Source organism: Cupressus sempervirens, chromosome 11, assembly GCF_028749045.1.
Source record: "Cupressus sempervirens isolate cs-2001-9-10 chromosome 11, ASM2874904v1, whole genome shotgun sequence".
NCBI lineage: Eukaryota > Viridiplantae > Streptophyta > Pinopsida > Cupressales > Cupressaceae > Cupressus > Cupressus sempervirens.
Window position 1 is genome coordinate 84,124,920 of NC_143128.1, and position 24,851 is coordinate 84,149,770.

Here is a 24,851-nt window from a genome sequence, read left to right on the forward strand (position 1 = left end):
TAAATATATTTTTATAATTTATCAAGGAATGAATATTGCTAATACTATTTAATTTCATTACATGATTAAGTATAATAATCAAGTAAAATCATTTCTTCAATTTGGATTTATTTTTTAAGCTTCTTTCTCCAAGCTCTACACACTTGCCCGTCCTTTTTCTCCAACTGAGAATGCCTGCGCCTACATCTCAAAAAGAGCCATTGGATATAAGGCATACAAGGCTACTTAAGAGCTTGGTTGAAAATATGTTTTGACTACTCTTTGAATTGCTTTAACAAAATTACATAGAAAAAATGGTACCACGGGAATCAAATACTATATCAACTTTTTGATTCATTTTTCTTCTCAATCTCCATATTTCAATATGCTGAGGATTTAAAATTTCTAATACAATAATTGCGAATTAGAATTGCTTCTGATCCAGACGATTCCTCTCATGGAAAGAAAATTATCCAATAACGATTTTCCTAAAACTATGAAGAAGCAAATTGTACATACGAACGTACGCACCATCAAAAATATAAAACCTTATCAAATGAGGCTGCTTCTGATAAAATGTTTGATATGTGTTTCTGTGCTTTTTAAACATTCGTATGTGCAGCATCTGTATGCACATTCTGATTCTTTAGCTTCATGACTATCTAGATATTATTTTAATAATTGAATCCCATGTGGGAACAGCATCAATTATCAAATTCAGAGCAGATAAATGGTGATTAATTTATACAATTGATTATGGTAAAAGAATATTGAAGCTTCGGTGTCAAAATTGAATGTTACAGATAAATGGGTATCCTCAGCCCATCATAAGCCAATTGAACATCTATTCCTTCTCTGCAATGGATGGCAAGTCAAACTCAAATAATCAGCAGAATAACAATTAAACAATAACGTAAACAAAACTACCCCTGAAATCTTCCCCTCTTGAAAAATTTGGAGTGTCGGTCAAATACTAATTACCTTTTAGACCACTCTGCCAACTCTTCATTGTCTCTATAGTGTTCGAACTCATGAGTCATTCCCACAAACAGAGCACGTTTTGGTTGAAGTCTCTTCACTGCTTCAAGGCTCTGAGTCCAATAAGGAACGTAAAACAAGGTTAGTGAAATACATTCTTAACAATTCATAACAACAGTAGAATCAAGTGCTAAGCAAATTTTAACGTGTGGAGCATCAGCGGAGTGGGCATCAATTTCAATAAGAATTAAAATGTTTTAAGTGGCAGGATACAACAAAAACAAGAAATATCTATATATCGATCCTTGAGAGGTGATGATTGTGAACTACGGAGATTGTTTTCGAATTGAAAGATAAGAGTCTAAATTGAAAATAAGCTAGAAATAAGAATCTTCAAGGCTTAGTTTCTTGTTTATAAGTTATAATCTATGTGACAACATTGTCGCCAACATTGATCTTTGATAGGGATTTTAGATTTATTGACTATTCATAATTACAAAAATATTAGCATGAATCTCAACCAGATTTTGCAAAGCGCGTAAGTAAATGGTCTCGCACAGATAAAAATATATTATTGTTAGTGTAACATATGACTGAATTCAAGTTAAATTTCTCTGTTCCATAAAAAACTATATCTGCTTATGCATGAATCTTATGATGACTGAATTATTTGATAAGGCAAACAAAAATAAAGTTGGTATGCACGACAAAATAAAGTTGGACTACTTACTTGAGGCAAACAAAAATGAGTATTATGCTGTCCTTTCTGCATCAAACAAAAATCTTGTATCAAAAATTTGTACTTCTCGGCAGAATTATTATCGTTTAACACAATGTATATGTCACCGAAGTAATTTGTACACTTTCTTATTTCCGTCGATCATAAAAAGTCAGCTGCAGAGATGCAGAATACATTAATCAAAAACAAATACTACTAAAACTATCTAAATACAATTCTGTGTCATAACAAATAAATGGTATTGGTATAATATCTATTTGTGTTTGGGACAATTTACAAAATAATGTTATCCACGAAGATCAATTTGTATAATGTAGTGTGCAAAACATTATTGATACACTGCCTTCGTACCAAAATATATTGCTTAGGCAATATGTTACTGAAGTCGTCAAAAAAACTATCCAAAAATATTGAACATATTACAGGTACTTGAGTTAAATAGTAGCTTATTTTATATGGGTGAATTTTTACACTCGCCTGTCATGTTTGGATACACCACAAGCAATGCACCATCCAGTTTAGAGCACTTTTGGTCAAAAAAATTATCCAAAAATATTGAACATATTACAGGTACTTGAGTTAAATAGTAGCTTATTTTATATGGGTGAATTTTTACGCTCGCCTGTCATGTTTGGATACACCACAAGCAATGCACCATCCAGTTTAGAGCACTTTTGGTTTTCCTACTGACCAAAGTCAGTTGGGACACTCAGCCTTGTCCATATGCGACTGCATTAACATAGCTGCTTTAAAATGACAATCATGCCGGTATGTAACATTCCCAATTTGAGGTGGGGGTGGCCCACGGCATTTTTAATATATTAAATAATTTTCCTAATGGTTTCTAGGCCTACTTCAATAGAATTTTATTGGGTTGGTTTCTTACTGATCGCAGTCCTCATTCAAGATTGCATTGAAAAAATGCATAGCTTTTGGACTCAAACCTGAGAGATTACTGGTCGATTCAAGGCAATATCTACGGAGGATGGCAAACAGGTACGGCCTTGCTGCATGTCCCACATGGCAGCAAGTATACATGTACCAGATCCAGTTAGGTGCATAAGACAGATTTCTATCAGTACATACAGTGCAGGAAACTAAGCTCAGTGGAACACATTTAAAGAGGTGAATCTTATAATGCTTGCACCTTAAAATGCAGGCATCCAATCTACTATTGATCATCCTGACAATGACCAGAAACACATTGCAAGGAGCAAGGAAACGGCACAAATAACAATGGTATTTTTTATATTGAGGTTATCAATTCTGGTTCTCTAGGTATGCTGTTCGTAAAAAATAAAATCTAGTACTTCACTGTGTGTATGTTGAGATCTGATGTCTGAACTAAAGAAGTTTTTTAGTGTTGTGTGGACAATATAGATCATGAGTATTAAGTTTCTGAGTCAATTCCGTGATCTGAAAGTGAAGTGGTTGTATGATACTGCTGTAGATAAAACTATTGTGAAGCTTGCACTATTAACTGCACTAACATATTTCATGGCACGGTTTGAAAGATGACCTCATTATCACTTTGAACTTGCCTCGGATCCAAAATCAACTAAAGGAAAATAGGTGGCACAGTGACAAGAATGTTCTGGTTAGAAAATTTGTTTGACATTTATCACTAAAACTGCCTTATTCCTATCAGTAGTCTTGTTTCCGGGTCTTGGGCTGGTTCGTCATTGGGTTTGTCTGAGATCCTTCTTGAGCACACTGATTTCCTTGTGAGTTCTATGAAGGACTTGCAAGGAACCCAAGGTGCCCAAGAGGGATCTGTAATGCCCCTTCTTGGGACATCAGAAATTCAAAAATCAACTTCATAAATATTAAATTCGGATCACTGGAACTTAATGAAAATTTCTTAAGAGAGTCAATTTAATATTATAAAGTGGGCTGAAAGTTGACATAGAAGAAAAAGACGAAAGGACAGGAGAAGGAAGCTGAAGGGTCACCACTTTGAGCATAAAAAGAAAGAAGCTAATTCATTTTGGAGATGCTTGGATATTGTTTTGTGCTCGACTCACCGGATCGGACACCGACCTGATTCAGCATTAGAGGCAGATTCACATTTGGTGTTATAGGGTCTTTCGTCTATGTCTCCAATCTGACAACAGTTGTTTCTAAGATTGGATTTTCTATGCATGTTATTGTATTGATGGCTTATAATGCAATAACAAATTCTGAACTATTTTCCCACCAGCGATGTCTCCCGCACTCATCCCCAATGCTCTAGCACCTGCAATGACTGTATGCATGGCCATGTGTAGAGTTGGTGTCCGTTGCTCGAGTTCAGTTGTGGGGGTTTTCTGGTCGGGTAGCTTTGCAAGCTTCTCTGGTCCTTGTGTTTACTTTTTGCTCCTTCCACAGCTGTTTGTTGCTTCCACAGCCGTGAGTTGCAGTTATTCTTGTGTCACCCCGGGATTTACCTTCATGTGTTGTCTGTATGCTTGACTCCGCGCGATTTTCTTGGTTCCTGTTCACGCGACAAGGGTTTTTGCCTGCGATGGGGGTTTTTCCATGCATTATTTCCTGCGTGTTTGCTCTCCTTGCTCCCACGTGGCAATGCACTCTCTATTACTTTACTGGGTGTGTGACATGATTATTTGCTATCACACAACCTAGGACTGCTTTCGGGTTGTTCAGATCCTCTTTCTGGTGTTGTGTTGTGCGGGTTTTCTCTGTGTTATTCGCCAAATTCTGGATTGCATTCAGACTTTGTTGTACAGCATTTGTTTCAGCCTGGGCTTCCCGCAGTTGTTTCCTCACCATGGGCACCATTGTACCTCCTGTATGGTTGAGCTTTGTATCTGTTATGGCTTCCTCTGCTATCCCAGCGCCCTCTCTAACCTATCAGAGGCTCTTTGACAGACTAGTCAAGGTGGAGGCTGAGAACAATGTCTGAAGGATAAAGTTCTTACACACACAGAGACCATTGTTCCAATTAAGGTGCAGGTTAATTCAAAAATGTCAAAACTTTCCAATGTCTCTGCCACTCTCATTTCCGACATTGTTAACATCAAGATCCACTTTGACAGAGTCATAAAATAGTTTGGGGACCTTGACACTTTCAAGGAACAACGGAATGAACTAGTGGCTAAACACACTTCTCTTTTGTCCGTGATTAAGCAGAAGGCCAAATCTTGGGCGTCACCTTGCACCAATCCTGAGTTTGCCCCTCTTGCGGGTGTAGAAAAGATTGTCCAACTGCAGATTACCGAGGAGCATTGGAGATGGGTCGTGAACTTAACCTCAGGGTTCGTGGCCTCCCTAGTTCCACTACTGATCCGTTGACAACTGGACAGTCTTTTCTCCTAGATCAGCTAGGCATATCAGACAGGTGTTGGGTGGGACCAGATGGTACCCTTTTTCTACGGTTCCTCTCACTTTCTGACAAGCCATAGGATCTTTGATCGAAGAGGAAGATATTCCCTCTTCCTTTGAATATTTTTGGGATGAGGACCTTACTCGAGCACATGTTGCTGAGCTGAGACACTCTAGAGGGTTGGTTGCTGAGGCTAGACGAGTTGAGAAGTGGGCGGTGATCCGAGACCTTAGAGCTATTATTCGACTTTCTCTTGCTAGCGGAACATAGACAAAATCCTCTAGCCAAATAACGTTCCTGCCAGCAGCCACATGATAGAAAACCCTCCTAGGACTTGCTCGGGCCTCTTTCATATTATGGTCGCTATCTCCTCCAACTCTGAGTCTTCTGATTTGTTGATCCTGAATGGCCTTCCCTGCTTCTCGAGTTCTGAGCCCTTCAATTGCTGGCCTTATAGTGAGGATGCGAGTATGGTCAACTATGCTCTCGCACCAGCCTCTTTTTTCCCCCTTGGTTAGCCTCTTCACCATCACTCACCTCCCTTTAGCCAATCACTCCATCCTTAGCCTCGTTGTTAGCTTCCACCGCCCTCACCCTCCCCACTTCACCCCCAGTCCTTATCCTCAGGCCCTCGTACCACTCTATACTTCTCAGAATGCGACAGCTACCTCTTCACCCTCCACCTCAAATGACTTCTCCCCCTTGACCGCTTATCAGATGCCTCTCATGCTTCCTCTTTGTTTGACCTCTTCGTTGCTGGCATTTGGGAGTCTACCCTCCTCTCCATCCCCAACCACACTTCTCCCTCCCACCCCAATCGTGTTAGCCATAAATCCTGTCCCATGAAAAAATGGTATGATGACGACTGTAAATCTTTCGACCACTCCCTATGTGCTTCCTTTGCGACTCATTCTCCCTCCTACACCCAATTGCGTTCCTAGTACCATTACCTTCTTCACTATAAGAAGCGGTCATTCGTGGCCTCACAGTGTAGATCCCTCTGTGACATGCTTGCTCGGAACCTAAAAGCCTTCTAACGTACCTTGTTCCTCCGCCACCCTCCCCTGCCCTTCACCCTTGACTAGCACTCGGTGTCCCATGCCTCCACCCTTTATGATATCCCTGGCTAGCTGCCCATTCATCTTCCCCCTCCCCCCCCCAGCGCCCCCCCCCTCGCCATCCTTTAACTCCCTCCACCATTTGTGAGGCCGTCAGACTCATGAAATGCAGCAAAGCTGCCAATGAAGAAGGATTTCAAGCAGAACTTTTGAAGCTCGGTATTCTTATTATGTGTTCCTTTCTTCCAATACTCTTCAACAGAGTGGTTTGCATTGGGTTCCTTGATTCATGGTCGAGATATGTGATTTATCTGATCTGTAAGCCCGAGTTGGTTTTGGTCCATTATGATTGAAGATACCTTTGCCAAGCTTTATGCCACAACCCTAAATACTATTATTTCAGGACAACTTGACAAGAGACAGTGTCGAGCTAGAGGATAGATTGGGTTTTGTACCAATTTCTAGACTATGGAGCACATTTCAATGTTGTGGGCTATGATTGAGGAAGCTCGACATCATGTTGCGAAAATCTAATGTTGTTTCATGTACTTTTGTAAGGCTTTTGACTCTGTTCCCCATGAAGCCCTTTTTAGAGACTCAAAGACATCAGTATTCGGATATTCTTCTAACAGTGATTATGAGACTTTATGAGACAGTGGTTGCCATATTCAAGACTCTTGAGGGTTTCTCCGATCCGATTCGCAACACCATTGGTGTGAAGTAGGGCTGCTCTCTCTCCTCCACTTTATTCAGTATCTATATCGATGAACTCGAGGTCTTCCTGAGTAAGGCTTCATTCCCTAGGGAAAATTGCTACTTACACCACATTCTGATCTCCATTCTCCTCTTTTCCAATGATGTGGTTCTCCTAGCCTCCTCTTTGGAAGGGCTCCAGAGGCTTATTGACGAGTTGGCCTCTTTTTGTGATCGGCATCAACTTGTTGTGAACCTGAGCAAGACTCGGGTTATGATCTTCAACTATCTGAAGACCTCACATCTTCACTTTAGCTTTCAGGGTCAAGCAATCGAGCTTGTCTCCTCTTACACTTATCTCGAGGTCAAATTCTCCGGCCCCCTATCAGAGCCCGTGTTTCAACACTAGGAACCTAAAACCATTATGCTTCTGAAACTTAAAACTAAACATTAAATTGTGTAGGATGCCTCCTGTTACTCGAAGCAACCGACAAGGCAGAGGTCGTAGGGCGAGAGGTGGTAGAGTAGGATAGGAGGATGGACCACCTCCACCACCACCGAACTCAAGCCAAGACATTTTGGATGCTCTTCAGACATTAATCGGTGTAGTCCAATAGAGGGTAGTACTTGTAGTTCAGCCAGGTCAGCAAATCCCAGTAGTGGAAGCAAAGGGACCCAAAGGAGGCGAACTCGAAGGCAGAGAGAGGACTAGGAGTCACCCACCGAGACAGTTAGAGGGGCAAGGTGAGCATGAGGGTGAGTCAATACACCAGAGAGGACCCCCACTTGATAGACCTCCTAGGCATATAGGAGATGATATCAGGGAATTGATTCGACTCGGGCCACCATTATTTACCAATTCCACTGAGGGGACAATAGCAAAGGCATGGTTACAGAGCCTACAGCGGTGCTTTGGATTACGTCCTTATGGGAGTAATCTAAAGGCTCGTCTAGCAGTCCATCAGCTAAGAGGAGATGCCTCCAATTGGTGGCATTAGGAGGACGCTATAGGAGGAGTGAGGATGGATACCCTCAAATGGGAGTCATTCTTGGAGAGATTCCGAGAGAGGTACCTATCAAAGCATTTCAGACAGAAACAGATAGAGGAGTTTCATTCTCTATATCAAAGGGGTCTTACAGTAGCTCAATACGAGAGCAAGTTTCTCGAGCTCCTTCCTTATGTGGAATACATGAAGGATGAGAAACTGCGAGTGCATCGCTTTAGCATGGGTCTGAATTTCTCACTTCAAGGTCCCGTTCAGATGGCCTTCCCTACCACCTTCAGGCAGGTAGTGGAGATAGCACTAGTTGCTGAGGATACTCAAGGTAGATAGGAGTCACGGGATCGGTCTCAGAACCGAAACTCTACCCAACAGAAACCCCCTTAGAAAGGGAATCAGAACTATATACCAGGGTCCTCTAAGGGCCAACAATCGCAGCAACAACAGCAGCAGGATCCCTCACAGGGTTATCAGGGCTCCAAGCCCAAACAGTGGTAGTCACAGCAGGATCAGAAAGTACATGCCCCACAGCCACAGTCAAAGAAGACTCAGCAGTCTTCCAGGGGTGGATACAGTGGGTCTAGCAAGTTATGAGGGCCCACAGCAGTCTGGATCATAGGATGCAAGATCTTATACCCGAGGACCATGCTACACTTGTGGTGGCATGGGTCATATAGCTAGAGAGTGTCCGCAAGGACAGTCGTCCAATGGTCAGAGAGGGACTTTTTCAGAGCTGACAGTTGGAGACATGGGCAGGTCCCATAGAGTTTTTGCAGCGGTTGATAACCGCCAAGCTGAGCATCAGGCTACAGTTATCGAGGCTACAGGCGGAGTCAGATAGGTAGCTAGTGCTAGAGCCTATCCGTATTATTGCCCAACAAACCCTAGCTCCTCTAGGTCGAGAGCTGGATCAGGTTAGGATCCAGTGGGATTGTTACGATGAGGTCACGGCTTCATGGGAGGATGCAGCGCGGATGCAATCTCAGTACCCTTATCTTTTTTATGAACTCCAAGAGGAAGTTCATGCCTAGTGGGGGAGGATGTGAGGCCTTGCCCCGACCCATTGTAGTATAGTGATATATTATTATTTTGATACTCACAAGTCGAGATGTCGAGACACTACCTGACGCTTTGAACATATTATATTATTTCATGTTGTGTGATGTTTACTTTTAGATATTTGAGTTCGTCATTTAATGCTTTATGAACATGTATGTGGGTGAAGTAAGTAAATGCAGGATTTAACACTTTGATTACGAAATGGTAATGATTAAGAATATGAGTAGGACGAGAGAAACCCTGATTGATTGATAGATGTATGTTTTAATTTATGTGATTCCCTGATACGTATATACATATGTGCATGTGATTTTATGGGACTACTGATGTGTGCAACGAGTGTGCAAGATATTTTAGCCGAAAAACCCGATGGAGGAACGGAACTAATTCCTATGTGCTATTTGTGGAAACCTTGTTGTCCGTAACTTAATTATATTGTGAGTTGTACGAATGTATCTTTCCGTGATCAGTAAATGTGAATGTTCGTAACTGTGTTCTTTAGTGTCACTTGACACTCGTGAATTTGCATATGCATTCTAGCATGCTAGCTAGGATTAACTGTGTAGCCTTTGGACCTAAGTCAGACTAAGTTAGTGACCTTTTTGCTAATTTGTTTCTTAATCGAGTTTAGTCACCCCTAATCCGAATTAGTGCTTAATCTGCATTTTGGAGTTGTTAGATGGTCCTAAATTTTCCGCGCATTTGTTGGGTCCCAAATCAATTCCTAAGGCCTTAAATCATGAAATCTTTATACCCAAGGGGTATGGGTATGGGTTGGGGGCATTTTCCACCCCCTAAGCCCCTTTTGTTGACTTTTGAGGTCACTCAAAAAGTCTATTTTTCCCTTAGTGCGAAAATGGAAAGTTGTTCCCATGAGTTGAATAACCACAACTCCACTTAGAGGTTAACCTTAGGTTTGGTTGAGTTAGAAACTTCTAGATTTTAAGGTGAGTGGGGGAAGTTATTGCCCTTTTTGGTGGTTGAGTTTGGATCTTATTTAGAGGCCCTCTTTGGAGTAGTTTTGGTTGTTACCCAATCTCTACTTTTAAAGAGAAGTCTTGGAAGATTGAAGGTGAGGAAGGAAAAGCTCTTCTCAATTTGTTCATTTTACCATAACCTCTTGTGAAGGTAGGAGTTCTTCATCTCCTTGTTCATGTTGTTTATGTTGTTCATGTTTTCCATGATGTTTCATGCTTGTTTCATGCTTGTTTCATGCTTATGCTATTGTGTTGTTTATTGGTATGCTTGTATGTATGTTGGGTATGCTTGGGAAGGATTCAAACCATGTTTTCCTGAATGCTTTTCAAAAGTGGCCAATTTCAGGAAAGGTATTTTTAGTTGGACTCCAACAGTGTAGAGTCTCTTCTCAGGATGAGAAGAGGGAGAGAGGGTAGGGTGTTATGGGCCCCTCCCACGTATGAGTTTTGGCATGTAAGAATGGAAGAACAGAAGTTCTTGAGTTATAGTCCCGATTGGGCACCTGGTTTGGTGTTGTGTTTGATATCTCCTGTTGGAAAAATCCACCTTTCCCTAGTTTTGATTCAATGTTGAATCCTATTGTAAAAATCTAGTATGGGTATGAATGTTTGATTTTGTCTCCTTGTTATGCTTGTTTGTCACTTAGTCAGATTTCGTTCCCTCCACGATATTAGCAATGTATTGCAGAAAATGATATGGATCCCTTGATAAAGGTCATGAAGGAAATTTAATTGGATTGTTGTAATTTCGAGATTGGAATCCTATGTAAATTGTATTTAAAAACTTTGTTCTAATGGCAACGACGCCGGTTTTTCTTCCTGGTTCTTTCCCGACGGAGCCTTTGAATCAGGTTGTCAATAAAATAGTGATTTGAGTATTATTGCTTCTCTTGAATTTTTTTTGTATTTTTTGGTTATATGGATGCATATCAAAAATAAGATGAAATGATGATGTTCAATTAGGCAAAATTCAAGTTCATATATGTTGAGACCAAAATTATGTTCTGCACGTAGATTCAGTTTCGTGATTGTTGAAAACAAAAACCAATCTTGCATTGTTGTTAAATTGGATCATTCAAATTCTTGGTTTATTTATATTGTAACAAGTCCTATAGGATTAAATTAAAAAAATAAAATAAACCCCTTGGCTAATAAATCAACTTCAAAATCTATTCTTAAAAAAATAGACTTAAAAAAAAATTGCCCCAAGAAAGCAAATACTCTTTGGTTTTTGTATGGGCAAGCAAAATTAGAACTTTTGTGGAAACAGAGAATATTCTCTGTTGATGCTCTTTTAAATTTAAATTTTAAAAAAATTTAATTAGAAAGAATATATATATAATCATTATTCTAAATATCTATCCTTAAATATCCTAAAATTCTATCCCAAGTGTCCTAACAACTAAACTTTTTCCATTAATGCCTTTAAAGGAAATGTGGTGCAGACCCTACTTCTAAAATCCCTTGCAAATCAATTTGATTGGGGAAGCGCATCACCTAGAATGTGATTGGGGAGTGATGGGAGTCAAAACTCTTAAAAATTTAATGCATGTCTTGTTTTTTTTCCTTAGGCGCCAGTTTGGGCAAGGGCAAGCTTAACCTTTACTCAAATTTTAAATGCAAATATGTGTGACATCACCCTGTACTCGCCATAAGTACTCGCAGCTTTATGAAATCCTATGATTTGACATATTTTGTGAAGGCATGGTGAAAGGAGATTAATTTGAGTAAAGCTTTCTCCCACCCTTATTTACCTTGGTCGCCACACCCCTGCAGATCTGGGTCAGCGCATAGTGTTTTGGGGCAAAGCGCCTACCGCTTGGGAAGCGCATGGAGGGGTTGGTAAGGGAGGGTGACGTGTGTCACATTTTAGGGTGATGTGGGTGTAGGGTGTAGGGGTAGGGTACTAATTAGGTTAGGTTGTTATGATTTTTTTTAGAAAATCCTAATTTTAAATATAATTAGGTTTTAGTAAGTGTAGTTAGATATATTAAATTTAGTTAGTTTATATTAAATGTAGTTAGAATATATTTAAGTTAGTTTTAGATTTAAGTTAGAATGTTAGTTGCTAATTATGTTAGTTTTTTCTTAAAAAGGATTGATTTGTGGGTGTTTGTTAGGATAGTTTAGGATTTTGTTAATGTTAGTTTATTTTTATTAAGTTTAGTTAGTTTATTTTAGTATAGTTAGATTATGTTAAATTTAGTTTTAGTTAAATTTAGTTAAGTTAAATTTTCTTTTATTATGTCAATAATTTCTTTAGTTTTGTTTTAATTAAGTAGTTGTATAATTAATCTAATTTTTATGTTTTGCTTTAGTTCGTTGTTATTATGTGATTAATAGTTAGTTTTAGTATATATAAGTTACTTAGAATAGTTTAGCATTAGTCTTAATTATGATTAGTTTAGAACTTATGATAGTTAAATTTTGATAGTTTAGTGTTTTTTATTTAAAGTTTTTAAATTTAATGAAGCTAAATGTTTAAATGATTAAATTGTTTTATAGTTGAATATTGATTGATAGTTAAGAGTTTATTAAGTATTAGAATTTTAAAATCTTAGTAAATTTGATGTTAGATTAATAGATTATGATATTTGATTTATTTCCTAGTCATATTTAATTTATATTGTTATTCAAAACAATTTCAAAATATCGTTGTAACCTTAAGGGAAATAGCGAAATCAAAAGTTGATACCAATTTAATAACGAATAAGTAACTATAGAAATGGATTTCTTCTCATCATTATAAACTTAAGATGTATGTAGTAAAACTATTCTGGCACTTGCAAATTCAAATCTTAAAACTTTAGTGAACCTTATTATTATTATTATTATTTTTTAAAAATTGTGTTTTTGCCCTCCTATTTTGGGCATGACACCCCTACTTCAACATGAGGCCCGCCGACCTGCCCAGGGTTGCCAAGGGGATGGGTTCCCTCGCCCTTTTGGAGAGACAGTGTTTCTGGCATCACTTTTCGAACACCTAGTCCAAGTTACCTCTTCTAGATTCTCTGGTCTGACCAACAACTTTATACAATACTGTGGTTTGAGGACCTTCTCTTCTCAATTCTGATTGGGCTTCAGTCGAATGTCTTCACTTCGCACAATATTATATTGGCTGAATTCAAGGCTCACCCTTTTAGGCTTAGCGCCATTTTCAATTTGATCTGGTTACTTCACCGCCTCAGGGGCTTTACTGACTTTGCGGAACGTCACAACAGATACTCCTACCTCACATACTACTCCATTGATATTGCCAGCTCTGATTTGATGCCCAGAGCTCGGTGCAAGTACACCCAGGCCACTGCCTTATTGAGATCGATCGGGATTCATTGATTCTCTCCCACCTTACCAGTTCTCACTTGATGCTCCTACTCATCTCCTCCCCTCACAAAAAGAGTTGAATGGGCACGTCAGACTTGACAATTACAGAGAATACATCACCACGACCTAGACTAAACTTCTTAGGGGTTTGTGTTCACAGATTGTCTTCTACTTTGAGCACTTTCTAGAGATCCACAATAGGACTATTGTGCGTCCCTTCTACTTGAGTCGGTGTTGTAGTCACACCCTCTGCATCTCCCTAGGGTCTTTTAGAGTCGGCTCTCATTGGCTCCAATGCCAAACAGATCACCATTTGACCAGAGATAACCGAATTTGCCACCTTTGCACTTTATCGAAGACTGAGAGTGAGATCCATTTCATCTTCAGATGCCCCATTTACTATGAGATCGGAGGCAAGTTCCACTATTTATTCAGAGATTGCAGATCTCTTTCAGCATTCTTCAGCTATTCCGATCAGCAGTGTTTAGCACCCTACCTCCATGAGACTTCTCAACTCCATGACCACACTTTATAACTTATGTTTCCTCAGAGACAAGCCTCAGATCAGCTCATCACTGTCTTTTTCTCGCCCATGTCACCCTCCAGGGGCATGAAGCGGATGCTAGCTACACTTGTCTCTGGACATACCAAACGTGTCAGACCTCGTCACAGTTTTATCTGACAGCAACACCCTATCTCCAATGCTATTCAGAGATGGGCCCGGACCCCTAGTCACCCCAAGCCTTACCCTGTAGTGATTGATTTCCTTTTACCAAGAAAGGTTATTTAGTCCTCTCGTCTATTAGTCATTTCCTTTCTTTGCTTTCTAGTTCATTCTTTCTCGAACACTGTTTGGTGCTCCCACTAGATTACTCTTCTTCCCTATTGTATCTTCTAGTCCCATGGACCGTTTAGTTGGTCTCTTGTTGGACATTAATATCATTATCTTATCTTATGAGTCTTTTACTGGTTATCTGCTGGTAATCTACTACATAAAATTATTTGCTTGTATTCCTAATAAAATTCAGGAGTTTTGGGGGAAAAATATCTAATGGGGTATTACAGTGGTATCAAAGCATCGAACCTATAACCTTGTTGGGTATAAACAGAGGTTTCATCATAAGCATATTTACAAGAAGATTTTATCAGAGCAGTGTATCCTATCAACCTATGTGGTTCTTTTGAATTTGTTTTTAAGAGCTAAAATAGGTAGGAAATTTGTCAACTTTGCAAAAAATGGTATATCAATGGAACATAGAGAGATTACTTAAAAATGTATTTAATATTCGGATCTTACTATTATTGTAAACCATAGCTTCATGTCTGAATATTGCTGCGAAGTAATATTGTTGAGTGATTGTATTTTAAGGCTGAGGATTATAATTCATAAGGAGACTATATTTACGGGGCATTTATATAAATATATTTCCCAGGGTATTCTAAGGGGCACTTGAGTATTAATTAAGATTATCGTGAAAATATATTTGTGGGATTGCCTAAATTATATACAGGAGGCCGATATTTGAAATTTATTCTCTAGTGTTGACATTATATAGTTGGCCATTGTAATACTTATCACCCCCTAAGTTTGCAGATTGACTGTCATGAATTCTATATGTGCCTCCACGCAGGGTCGAACTACGGACCTCCAACTTATAGTATGTGTCAGGTTTATGTCATATATTGCTCAGAATGATTATAGTTCCATGTCTGGACATTCACAACAGAAAACATCTGAAGCGGAAGCCAATAGACATGTTAGATTACAGTTAATTGAGTGTGTGGAAACTTGCAGGTCACAGGAGATCTCTTAAAGTGAATAAATTAATCTTTTTTTGTTGGTTTGGTTGCCTGTTTGGGAAAAACAAGAAGGTTAAAAGAAGACACAAGATTAAGAAGGTGCAATTTGGGGATATTGATTGGAGTGCTATCGGGCTATGCTACAAATATCTAGGGCGTCTTGTCTGCTCGAGTAGCTGAAAATTATTGTTTGGCAAGACTATTCCTTGACAAAGCAAAATAAATGTGATGAGAGCTGTGAAGAGAGGAATCAACTACCGTCAATCAACTATGGTGAGGCGTCTGGGATAGAGCTGCAATTTAAAGGTTGAAGTGAAACTGTGGGTGTGTTGTATAGCTCTCCTAGTTGTGAATGTCATTGCACTAGGGTGCTACAATTATCATGAGCTTTAATTTGAGCAGTTTTGGTTTTCTTCAAGATTTCATTCAGCCATAGCTTAACCTGAAACAGAGTTGTGGTCACTTATTTGAATATACACACTGGGAACTTTGACAGTTTATAAGAAATCAGAAGCAATTGTGATCCTAACATCAGGCAGTTAACACTCAGGATAAAGGAAGAGAAGAACTAGATACAAGCAACAGTCTCGAAGCTTCTTTTAAGTCCAAAGGAGAAGATAATCTCAGAGCTTCATGCAGAGCCTCATAAGTGGAAACAACATTGTCAAATGAACAAGAACAATACTTGAACGAGACTAAGAAGTTGAATAGACTTTTACATGAAAAGGTAATAGCTAGCGAGAATCTAGAAAAGAGCTGCAAGAAAACGAACAACAAAACAAGTGGAAGATCTTTGTAAGCAAGTCAAAATCCTTCAGGCCGTAGTTTACAATTCTATTGAGGCGGAAAATTGGGAAGTGGCTACTAGAGGTGAAGACATGAGCAAATTGGAGACTCTTTTACTTGGAAAAAATTGGAAGAGGGAACATGGGCTAACTCAATTGAAGATCAAAATATCTGAAAAAACAATTAAAGCTGAAGGATTAGGAAATGATTTGGCCAAAAAGCTTTATGAAAAAAGTAGCAAATTGGGGTTAGAATCAGCAACAAGGGAACATACTCTCATCACTTCGATTAATTTAGAAGGATGTTTAAGCACAGTCAAAAAATCGCCCTTTGATTATTTGCAAATAGCTGGTGTTCCTATAGTGACTGCTTTGAATCCCCATACGTGGCTAAAGAACTCTGATAGCGAGATGAGGTTGTCAGATTGTGTAATCATATTCTTGACATGGGACTCAATGGCCTAACATGCACCATGTTTCAATATTTTTTGGTCACAATTAGGGAAGAATATGATAAAGATGTTATTGTAGCAAATAAGACCATTATGGTTATGGCAATTAATGAGAGTGATCTCCACTTTCAGCCTCTTATGCACAAGTTATTAGCAATTTCAGGACAATAACAAGATGTTTCTAAAGCTGCTTAAAAGATGGTCAACAAAGTGTTCAAAAACTGTGAATGGAAAATTGAGGGGTTCAAGAAATAATGGGCTAAAAATAAATAAACTCGTCAAAAATACAGGTTATAGAATCTCCCAGAGAGTAAAACCAAGATAAGCAAAGAGCAGATTTTCTTCTCATGTGAGGAGGCCTGGACACTTGAACATATTTGTGATATTGGTAAGGAAGGGGATGACTTGCGGCTAAGGGGTGATGAGGGAAAGTTGCAGACGAAGGTAGTGCCGTGGCCTATGAGGAGCAGGTTAAAGATACAACTCTGAATATATCTCTTATTGGGCATGATGAAAGCACAGTGGTCAATTATTTCAAATCAGCCAAGGGGGATAATGTGGAGGAAGAACCAATCAGCAAAGATGAGGAATATTCAGAACTTTTTATTGGTGATTTGCAGATCCATATTGCCAAGGAGAGAAACTCCTTTGAGGATTCCATGAAAGATCATAATGTCATCCCATGTATGTTGTATGAAGAGTGCATGACACCAGCTATAGAAGCAATTAAGCATGGTAATGATATTGCTTCAGCAGTTGTAAACAAATCAGAAAACTTGATTTGTGACAGCCCTTACCCCTTGATGAATTTGAACTAAAGCCTTTATCCTTGCAAGATTTGAAGGGGAGATTGTTGGTCACAGAGGAGAGGGTTGTACAAGTTTTAACAAGCAGAAATGAGTCTCACGAATACATTGGAGACCTTATGTGGAAAACTCAAATAAATGAGATGCAAAAAGGGAATCCGTGTGGGATCACCAGTACTCAATTGCACACAATCAAAGAATCTTTTGAAAGGTTGAAATCAGATTATTTGCAGCTGTTTTGGGATAAGGATCTCACTATCAAGTCTGCGGATTATAAGGAAAAAGAGGTAGGTGAGCTTTGTCTTCAGCTAAGTATGGCACATTACTCTTTATCAGGCTGAAAATCAGTCTTCTATGGCAACTACTCACAAAGAAGATGATCTTAGTCCCAGGGCCAAGGAGATCATACCAATGGTAGAAGGGATCCATGCCCTTGGTGAGACTGAAGGTGGACATGTTATTTCCGCTTTTCCCTATCCAAGTAAGACATTCTATGTTGAAGAAGACCTTAAGGACCAACAAAATGTCAACCACGTAAATTCTGATATTTATATCAGTAGTTGCACATTGTCACAACAGCCTGAGGACAATGTTGATTCAAGTGCTATCAGTTCTGAAGTTTCCTATGATGATGATCATTTCCTTGGGATGGGTAACACTTATGGTGAAGCAGAGACTTCAAAATTACCTTTAATGCGCCTTGAGGATTTATACAACTTGCCTAGAGATTTATCACCAAACTTTCATGAGATAGCAGCTATCAATTTATTGATGGGTGATTTTATCTCTTTGGCCCCTTTTTACTTCTTTGAGGCTCCCTTGCTTGGTTACATGATGCATTTTCAGATTCGGCTTGGTCTACAAGGAGAATTGAGTTGTATGCAAATCAGTGGAGTCCTTCTTACTCGAGAGGTACCCCATATGAGATGTCTACCTTTCCAGTTCAAGGGTACAGTTACGACACTGTTGACATTCTTGTTGCTGATTTGGGCTATGGCAGCGACATATGGAGACCCAATGAATTGGTTTTCATACATATTGGAGGTATTGTTAGTATGGATAGAGTAATAAACTTGTACAGTGGAATGATACAAGAGGATAGTGGATGGGTTGACCACTATTACTACTAGGACCATGTTGATAGTTCAGTTTGGGATCCAAGAGTTGACAGAGTGAATGCTTTGTACCTTGTGGATTATGACGAGTTACTACTTAGATTGAGGTTTGATGTAGTTATGATCACTCAAGCAACCTACAGATGCAACAGAGTTTCATAGATTGACATGGGATCCAGGGATCTTACGGATGGATGAGCAGCATCCTTATTTTTGGTTCCACCGTATGGCATGTCCTAACTTCAGAGTTACCAATATGAGCTATAGAGCAGCTTGTAGATTGATATGAGATCCTGGTATTGATTGCTCGAGGGAAAGCAATCTTGAGGAGGGACACCTACATGTAATGTCCTCTTTTTGGGACATTAGGAATTCTAAAATCAATGTCATATATATTAAATTCGGCTAATGGGAGCTTAATGCAAATTTATAAAATGGGTCAATTTAATATTATAAAATGGGTTGAAAGGTGACATAGAAGGAAAAGACAAAAGGATAGGAAAAAGAAGCTGAAGGGTTGCCACTTAGAGTATAAAAAGAAGGAAGCTATTTCATTTTGAGATACCTGGATATTGTTTTGTCCTGTGTTTCTCTTGGAGAAATAAATGAAGTGTCCAGCTTCATGTTCAAAACCTGAGGAAAGAAACCTCCACGCTTGACTCGATCAAACGCCATTAGAGGTGGATTCACATCAGAGTTCAAATTTGCTGTTACATGTTCTTTTCCATGTGTGTCTCCAATCTGATCATTGTTGTTGTTTCTAAGATTGGGTTTTCCATATAGGTTAGTGTATTGATGGTTTAATAATGCTATAACAAATTCTGAAGTATTTTATATGAGTATTTTATTGGTTGTTTGTTGGTATTCTATTGCATAAAACTGTACGCTTGTATTTCTGAAATTTTCTGGGAGTTTTTGGGGAAAAATATCTAGTGGGATATTATAGGATCCTAAGCCAAAATCAAGGGGACCCAAGAGCTGTCATGAAGGTTAGCGTGCTTCCAGAGGCCTTATGTGGGATTGGCAGTGAGGGCTCCTCTCAATCCCACACAATATCTTGATAGGGAACGTGCCAAGGGTGTTGCCTCTTGACACAACTGGCGGAATCACCCCAAACCTGCACAAGGAACAATACCACTCAACCCTACTAGGGACATTGTCCCCAGTCCCCCACAAAGGGTGCTGCCCCTAAATGCTATTGATGGCATAGGCCCCAAATTCCTACAAGGGGTGCTACCCCTCAACCCTATTGGAATCTCCGGTCCCAGACCCCCTCTACTTATTAGGATCTCGTCACATAAAAACTTGATTGCAATGAGCTAGTGAGAACAAATTGAGACTTAACTGCTGAGTGTGTTTGTGTAGACATTATTGTTGCTTGCCAAAAACTATATTTAGATAAAGTAGCTTGTATAGTAGATGGCTAGTGGAAATTGCTCTGTAACTCATTGTAGTTCAAGTGAAATTGAGCCAAATGTTGACTTTGGTCCTTCTGTAGTTTTGTTTTCTTCTATGGTTATGGCGAAGTCTTTATATTTGAGACAGTTTCTACACATGACAACTCTTATCTATCCCACTCTTAGGTGTCATCAGAAATAGGATCACATCATTTTCATGCGGGATGAGCATACCTCACATTGGCACCAATGTGAAATTCACCTACTTACTCCATTTGATATCTCAAACAATATGTGGAACCCATCACCTGCCATTCTGTCCATATGTGTTTCTTGAATCAAAAGGTGTCTTGCAACTTCAAATTTATGAAGAAATAATTTGCATCCAGCATAGAAGTATCATCATGTTGAGACTCCGTGATATGATCAGAAATAAAATCATTATCTGGTGTACCATCATATCTGCATTCCTTTTCATGATTCCTTGTCCAAAACCCCACAATATATGTTTCAGGTTTTAATTCCATTCCAATGTAAAAGGCTCAATCTTCCACCTCCATATCCTTATCAGCCTATTAGGGTTTACATTGTACAATGCAGAGCACCACTCTTCTTGTCATCACCAGAAATGAAAGCCCATTTCAGGAACCCAAGAAGGAACATTACTAATAGAAGCAGTACTTAGGACTCCTCCAAAGGGCATCCCAAGCACTGCATAATGCCAGGCAGGTGCAGTTGTTTCCTGCCTGCTCAAGACATGTATAAACTGATTTAGCAATAGCGAAAAGCATTAAAAGCCTTGAGGATAGCATAGATAAATGGGGCGTCATGCTTGCATTCTTGTCTTAGTAGATTCCAAAATACTTTTACCAACATTTATTTCAAGGAATAATGAATGTATCCAGCAGCTGATGAAGAATTATGACTACTATAGCGTAGGCTCCAGACACAATTGAAAGGCTTGTCATTTATTATCCAGTTAAATGGTTGGTTGCTCAAACAATTCATGAAAAATTGGAGATTCAACATACAGCCCAGATAAAAGCAACCCAGACAATAAGCTGCTGTGACATGCCAGAACAGGCTAAATATTGCAGGTCTTATTGTATAAACAAACACTCAGGCAAACTACTCCAGGCTCCTGACCCAAAGCTGAAACAGTAAATAAGGTTTATCTAAATGATCCTATCCACAAGCGTCTACTTGTAGGGCCTCCCGCAAGGGTCTCTCCTTAGTCGTTTATTTTGTTATTTTTCAAAGATGAGGCCTACCATATCAGTGTGCAAAAATCCATGGCATTGCAAGAAATGAAGACCATTTATATAGTTTCAATGATAATAGGATGTATATTTACAACTATGTAACTCTTAGATGCTTCTTATTATGGGATTCTTTAAGTCAATGCTCACAGTGGACATACACAAAAGCATGTGCTAAGATAGACAAATCAACAGTCCACATTTTCCTTTTGCTGGACCGTCCAATGTTTTGATGTGTAAATTTCATGCCACATCATATAACTCAGTAAATGACTCAATCAGCTCAGTTAACTCAGTATGGACAGTAAGGAAGACACACAACCTGGCACACTGGGTATATAAAAGCTGTGATTACATCACTGATACTTTATCTTCAAAACTCCTTTAATAAGCATGAAGCTTGCACTAAAAGATTGATTGCAAGTTCTCTACAGACACCTTTGGGTTAATGGTTCAATACTATACCCAACCATCTGCGTTGCAATAAAAGATAGAATTGCAAAGAAGAACTTGAAGTAGTTGAAATTCTTCGCCCATAAAGAACATAATAGAACATAAAAAAGCTGCTGCTAAGAATTGCCAGGATAAATAACAAGTATTTCAACCTATAAAGGAAACAAGGTACCTTGTATAGTGTATCAAGAATAAGCAAATCCAATTGCCCACCTCCGCTTCTGGATAACACTGTAATGGAAACAGAAAAAAACTATTAAACTTTTTAAACTAATTGCAAGGTGAATTTTATTTACCAACTACATGGAAAATAAAAAACAATAAGAATTTTATTTATCAAATGCTTTGGCTCTACAAAATATAATTGCAAAATATGGCGGTTTGCATATTTTATGACCAGTCCAGTCTAAGATGGGTTGAATGCTCATGCTTTCTTCCATTACTTTTTACTAATTAATGTTTGTGGAATTCCTGGAACACAACTAAGGATTCATACAGAACATCAGTAGGGACTTCTTGTTTACATAGGCAGTTATATGTAAACCTGCTCGCACCAGACTAATGGTTGTATAAGTTAATTCAGTTTTGTCTACAAGCCAAATGCATGCTTATGGCTATAATACAAGGACCTCTTACTAGAGTGTAGTGGTTTGCCTCAAAATATAATCTAGTATATTGACAACTTATGCAATATGCACCCCCAAACAACTAAATGGATTCCAAACGTTGAGCAAGTGAAGGTGACCAGTGGCATCCAAAAGGAAATTGTATTAAGATGTTTATGGGGATGTTAATTTACCCGCAAAAAGAAGATTGGAATAACAACTTCTTCATCGTCAAAGGACACCATACATGCAACACCCAAAGGCCCTGTGACATTCTTGAGATTTTAATCAACCCATTGTTAATAACAAAAACCTCATTTTGTTCCAAAAACATTTGTAACCCCAACAAATTTGAAAATGCCATTGTGAACCAACTCACTCAACCCCTTGTTCCCAGCAATTAATTCATTCCCATCATCTGTATGATTATGTAATGTCCCAATTTTTTGCCATAATGTTCTGTGAGCGTTGACTAGTTCTTGAGGATTTTGGTAAAATTCCAAGTGAACTGGAAGAATTCTAAAGTTCTTGGAAAGCTAAATTCCAGGTTTTCTTGGCATCCTATGATGGTTTGGAGTCCAGCTGGCTTTCAGGATTGCAGAAGAACTCTTTGCAACGATTCAGGCTTTTTGGGTTGTGTTCTCCACAGTTCTTCTAGGACATTACTATTCTTAGAAAGTGCCCATTTTGGCACCCGACATAATTTGTCAACTTCAATTCCTTCTTGGGTATGTTCGATTCAATCTTTGGTGCTTGATGATACTTGCCACAAAATAGTCTGAATTTTTTTAAGTTATAAACTTAACATAAAAACATTTACTTTACTGTTCTAATGAAGTGAAGTTGTTTGCCAAGTTGGATACCTAGGGGAAAGGGGATTAAGTTATTTCCATAAGTGTGAGAAGGCTTCTGAGGGAAAATATTTTATTATGAATCTTTAATTCCTCTTTTCCCCTCCAAGTCTATAAATGGAGGATTGACTCTCATTTGGATTCATTGAGAGTTCCATACAGACCAAGATGTTATCGTAGTGAACAAAGAATTTTTCCAGGAGTTGATTAAGTATGAAAAATCTCACCAATATTCACTAGTTTCAACTGTGAAAGATCAATCCTAGCTGGTTAGGAATCACACTACTTTTCGTTTTGTTTTAAGAATTCAAGGATTCAGAAAAAATGAACACATTCAAGGTAAACTTATTGCATGTTCTTTCTAGATGCCAAGACTGTTGGGTTGGTCTGATGGTTCTAGGTATTGTTTTAATCATTTTTATGTTGCAGATGACCCCTTTGCAGGCATTTGAAGTGGTGAACAGCTAGCAATTGTTATCTAGAGATGTCATCCCCTTTTAAACAGGTCATACAAGTACTCAATGGTACAAGTTGAATTCTGGATCAGATTTTTAGTGGTTTAAGTGGCTGAAACTCTTCCACATGATATGACCTTTGGGATTGATAGCAAGTGTTAGTTTGCAATTTGGGTGTCAAAAAATGAACATATGAATCTTAAGCCAATAGCCCATGCACATCCAGTGCCTCTGTTTTCTGTTTCAGAGGTTTCATGTATAGCTTTTGTCCTCATAGTGCTCATAGTGCATGTATAAGTTTCAATGGTGGCATCCAAAGTAAGGATTTTATGGCAGCATTAAAAAATTGTAGTGCCTATGATCTAATAGCTTTATCAAGGATCTCATTAATTTTCTTGAGTGCATTAGAAATTTTCCTCCTGTAGCTAGAAATGTTATCTAGGGGCCCTGGTTCATGTTTTCTCTTCAAGCTTTCATTATTGGGATAAGAGCAACTTCTTTATAGGAGGTTATACCTGGAGGGACGATTATTGTACTATGATAAGCAATTCTTAGGGAGTCATATTGAGTCCTTTTCTTCTATCACTAGTACTCATTTATTAGAATTTCTCTCTTTTGGAGAGGAGTTTTTTTCCAGTGGTTTTCACCTTTTCTCTAGTTATGAGAGATTAATCTGCTTATGCATGGGTGCCCCATCAAGCCTTGTAGCCAAGACCCATCCATGCAGTCACCATTAGACTTTTCACTTCTCCCTAAGTTGTACTTCAGAGGCCACCTAAAGAGAAATAAGAAAATCACCTAATTAATTAATCAACCATTCAATAATTTAGCCCCTTGTCTACTTTATTATACTTTGAACTTAGGCCAGTGCTATTCAGTTCTTAAGTCATGAGCTTTTTCTGTCTTAAAGCATAAGTTTGGGACATTTGTCATAATCTAATTTGATCCTCACTTAGGGTTTCATCTAGGGTTGTTTTCTCACTTTTTCTTTTTATATGGACTCACTATTATACGTTGCATTCATTCAATTATCCAAGACTTCAAAAACCTATTGAATTTTATTGTTGGATCAATAACATTCTTAAGGTTGCATAGCAAATCAATTGCTTTTTATTTCTCTCCATGAGATAGCTGTTTTGGTTGCAGGTGCTATGAGGTTCAACAATACTTGGAGGTTACAACCACCTTTATTTGTTGCCACTAAACCATGGTCCCTTTATTGATATGCTCTCCCAAAAGAGTTTTTGGGTTTAAAAGTTAAGACCTAATCATATCAATTGTTGGATTGAAACCTAACTCGAGGGTTGAAAAGACTCATATGAGCATTTAGAGAAGCTTGAGGCTTGGTAATGAATAGAGTTACAAAACTTCAAATTATTTTTATATCAAGGTAACAAGTATATTGATGCATATCAAAAAAACAATGTACATCAAACCCATTACGTGAGACAACTTAATAGGTATCCATGGAAGGAGCTTTCTAATCAGAGAACTAGCTGATAATGAAAGGTTGCATAGCAAATCAATTGCTTTTTATTTCTCTCCATGAGATAGCTGTTTTGGTTGCAGGTGCTATGAGGTTCAACAATACTTGGAGGTTACAACCACCTTTATTTGTTGCCACTAAACCATGGTCCCTTTATTGATATGCTCTCCCAAAAGAGTTTTTGGGTTTAAAAGTTAAGACCTAATCATATCAATTGTTGGATTGAAACCTAACTCGAGGGTTGAAAAGACTCATAT

At 38.6% G+C, this 24,851-nt stretch overlaps 1 protein-coding gene across 1 annotated transcript in view; it reads right to left on the reverse strand.

Annotated features, from left to right (window-relative positions):
• Positions 1-514: 514 nt before the first annotated feature.
• Positions 515-24,851, reverse strand: part of LOC149528337 (putative hydrolase C777.06c) — a 103,966-nt gene continuing 79,629 nt past the window's right edge. The window contains exons 6-9 of the mRNA XM_089811699.1: positions 21,370-21,428; positions 1,688-1,723; positions 961-1,070; positions 515-834 (exon numbers count right to left, since the gene is read on the reverse strand). Of these exons, the coding sequence (XP_089667825.1) occupies positions 777-834; positions 961-1,070; positions 1,688-1,723; positions 21,370-21,428 (263 nt within the window). The 3' untranslated portion in view covers positions 515-776. The remainder of the gene's footprint in view (positions 835-960; positions 1,071-1,687; positions 1,724-21,369; positions 21,429-24,851) is intronic.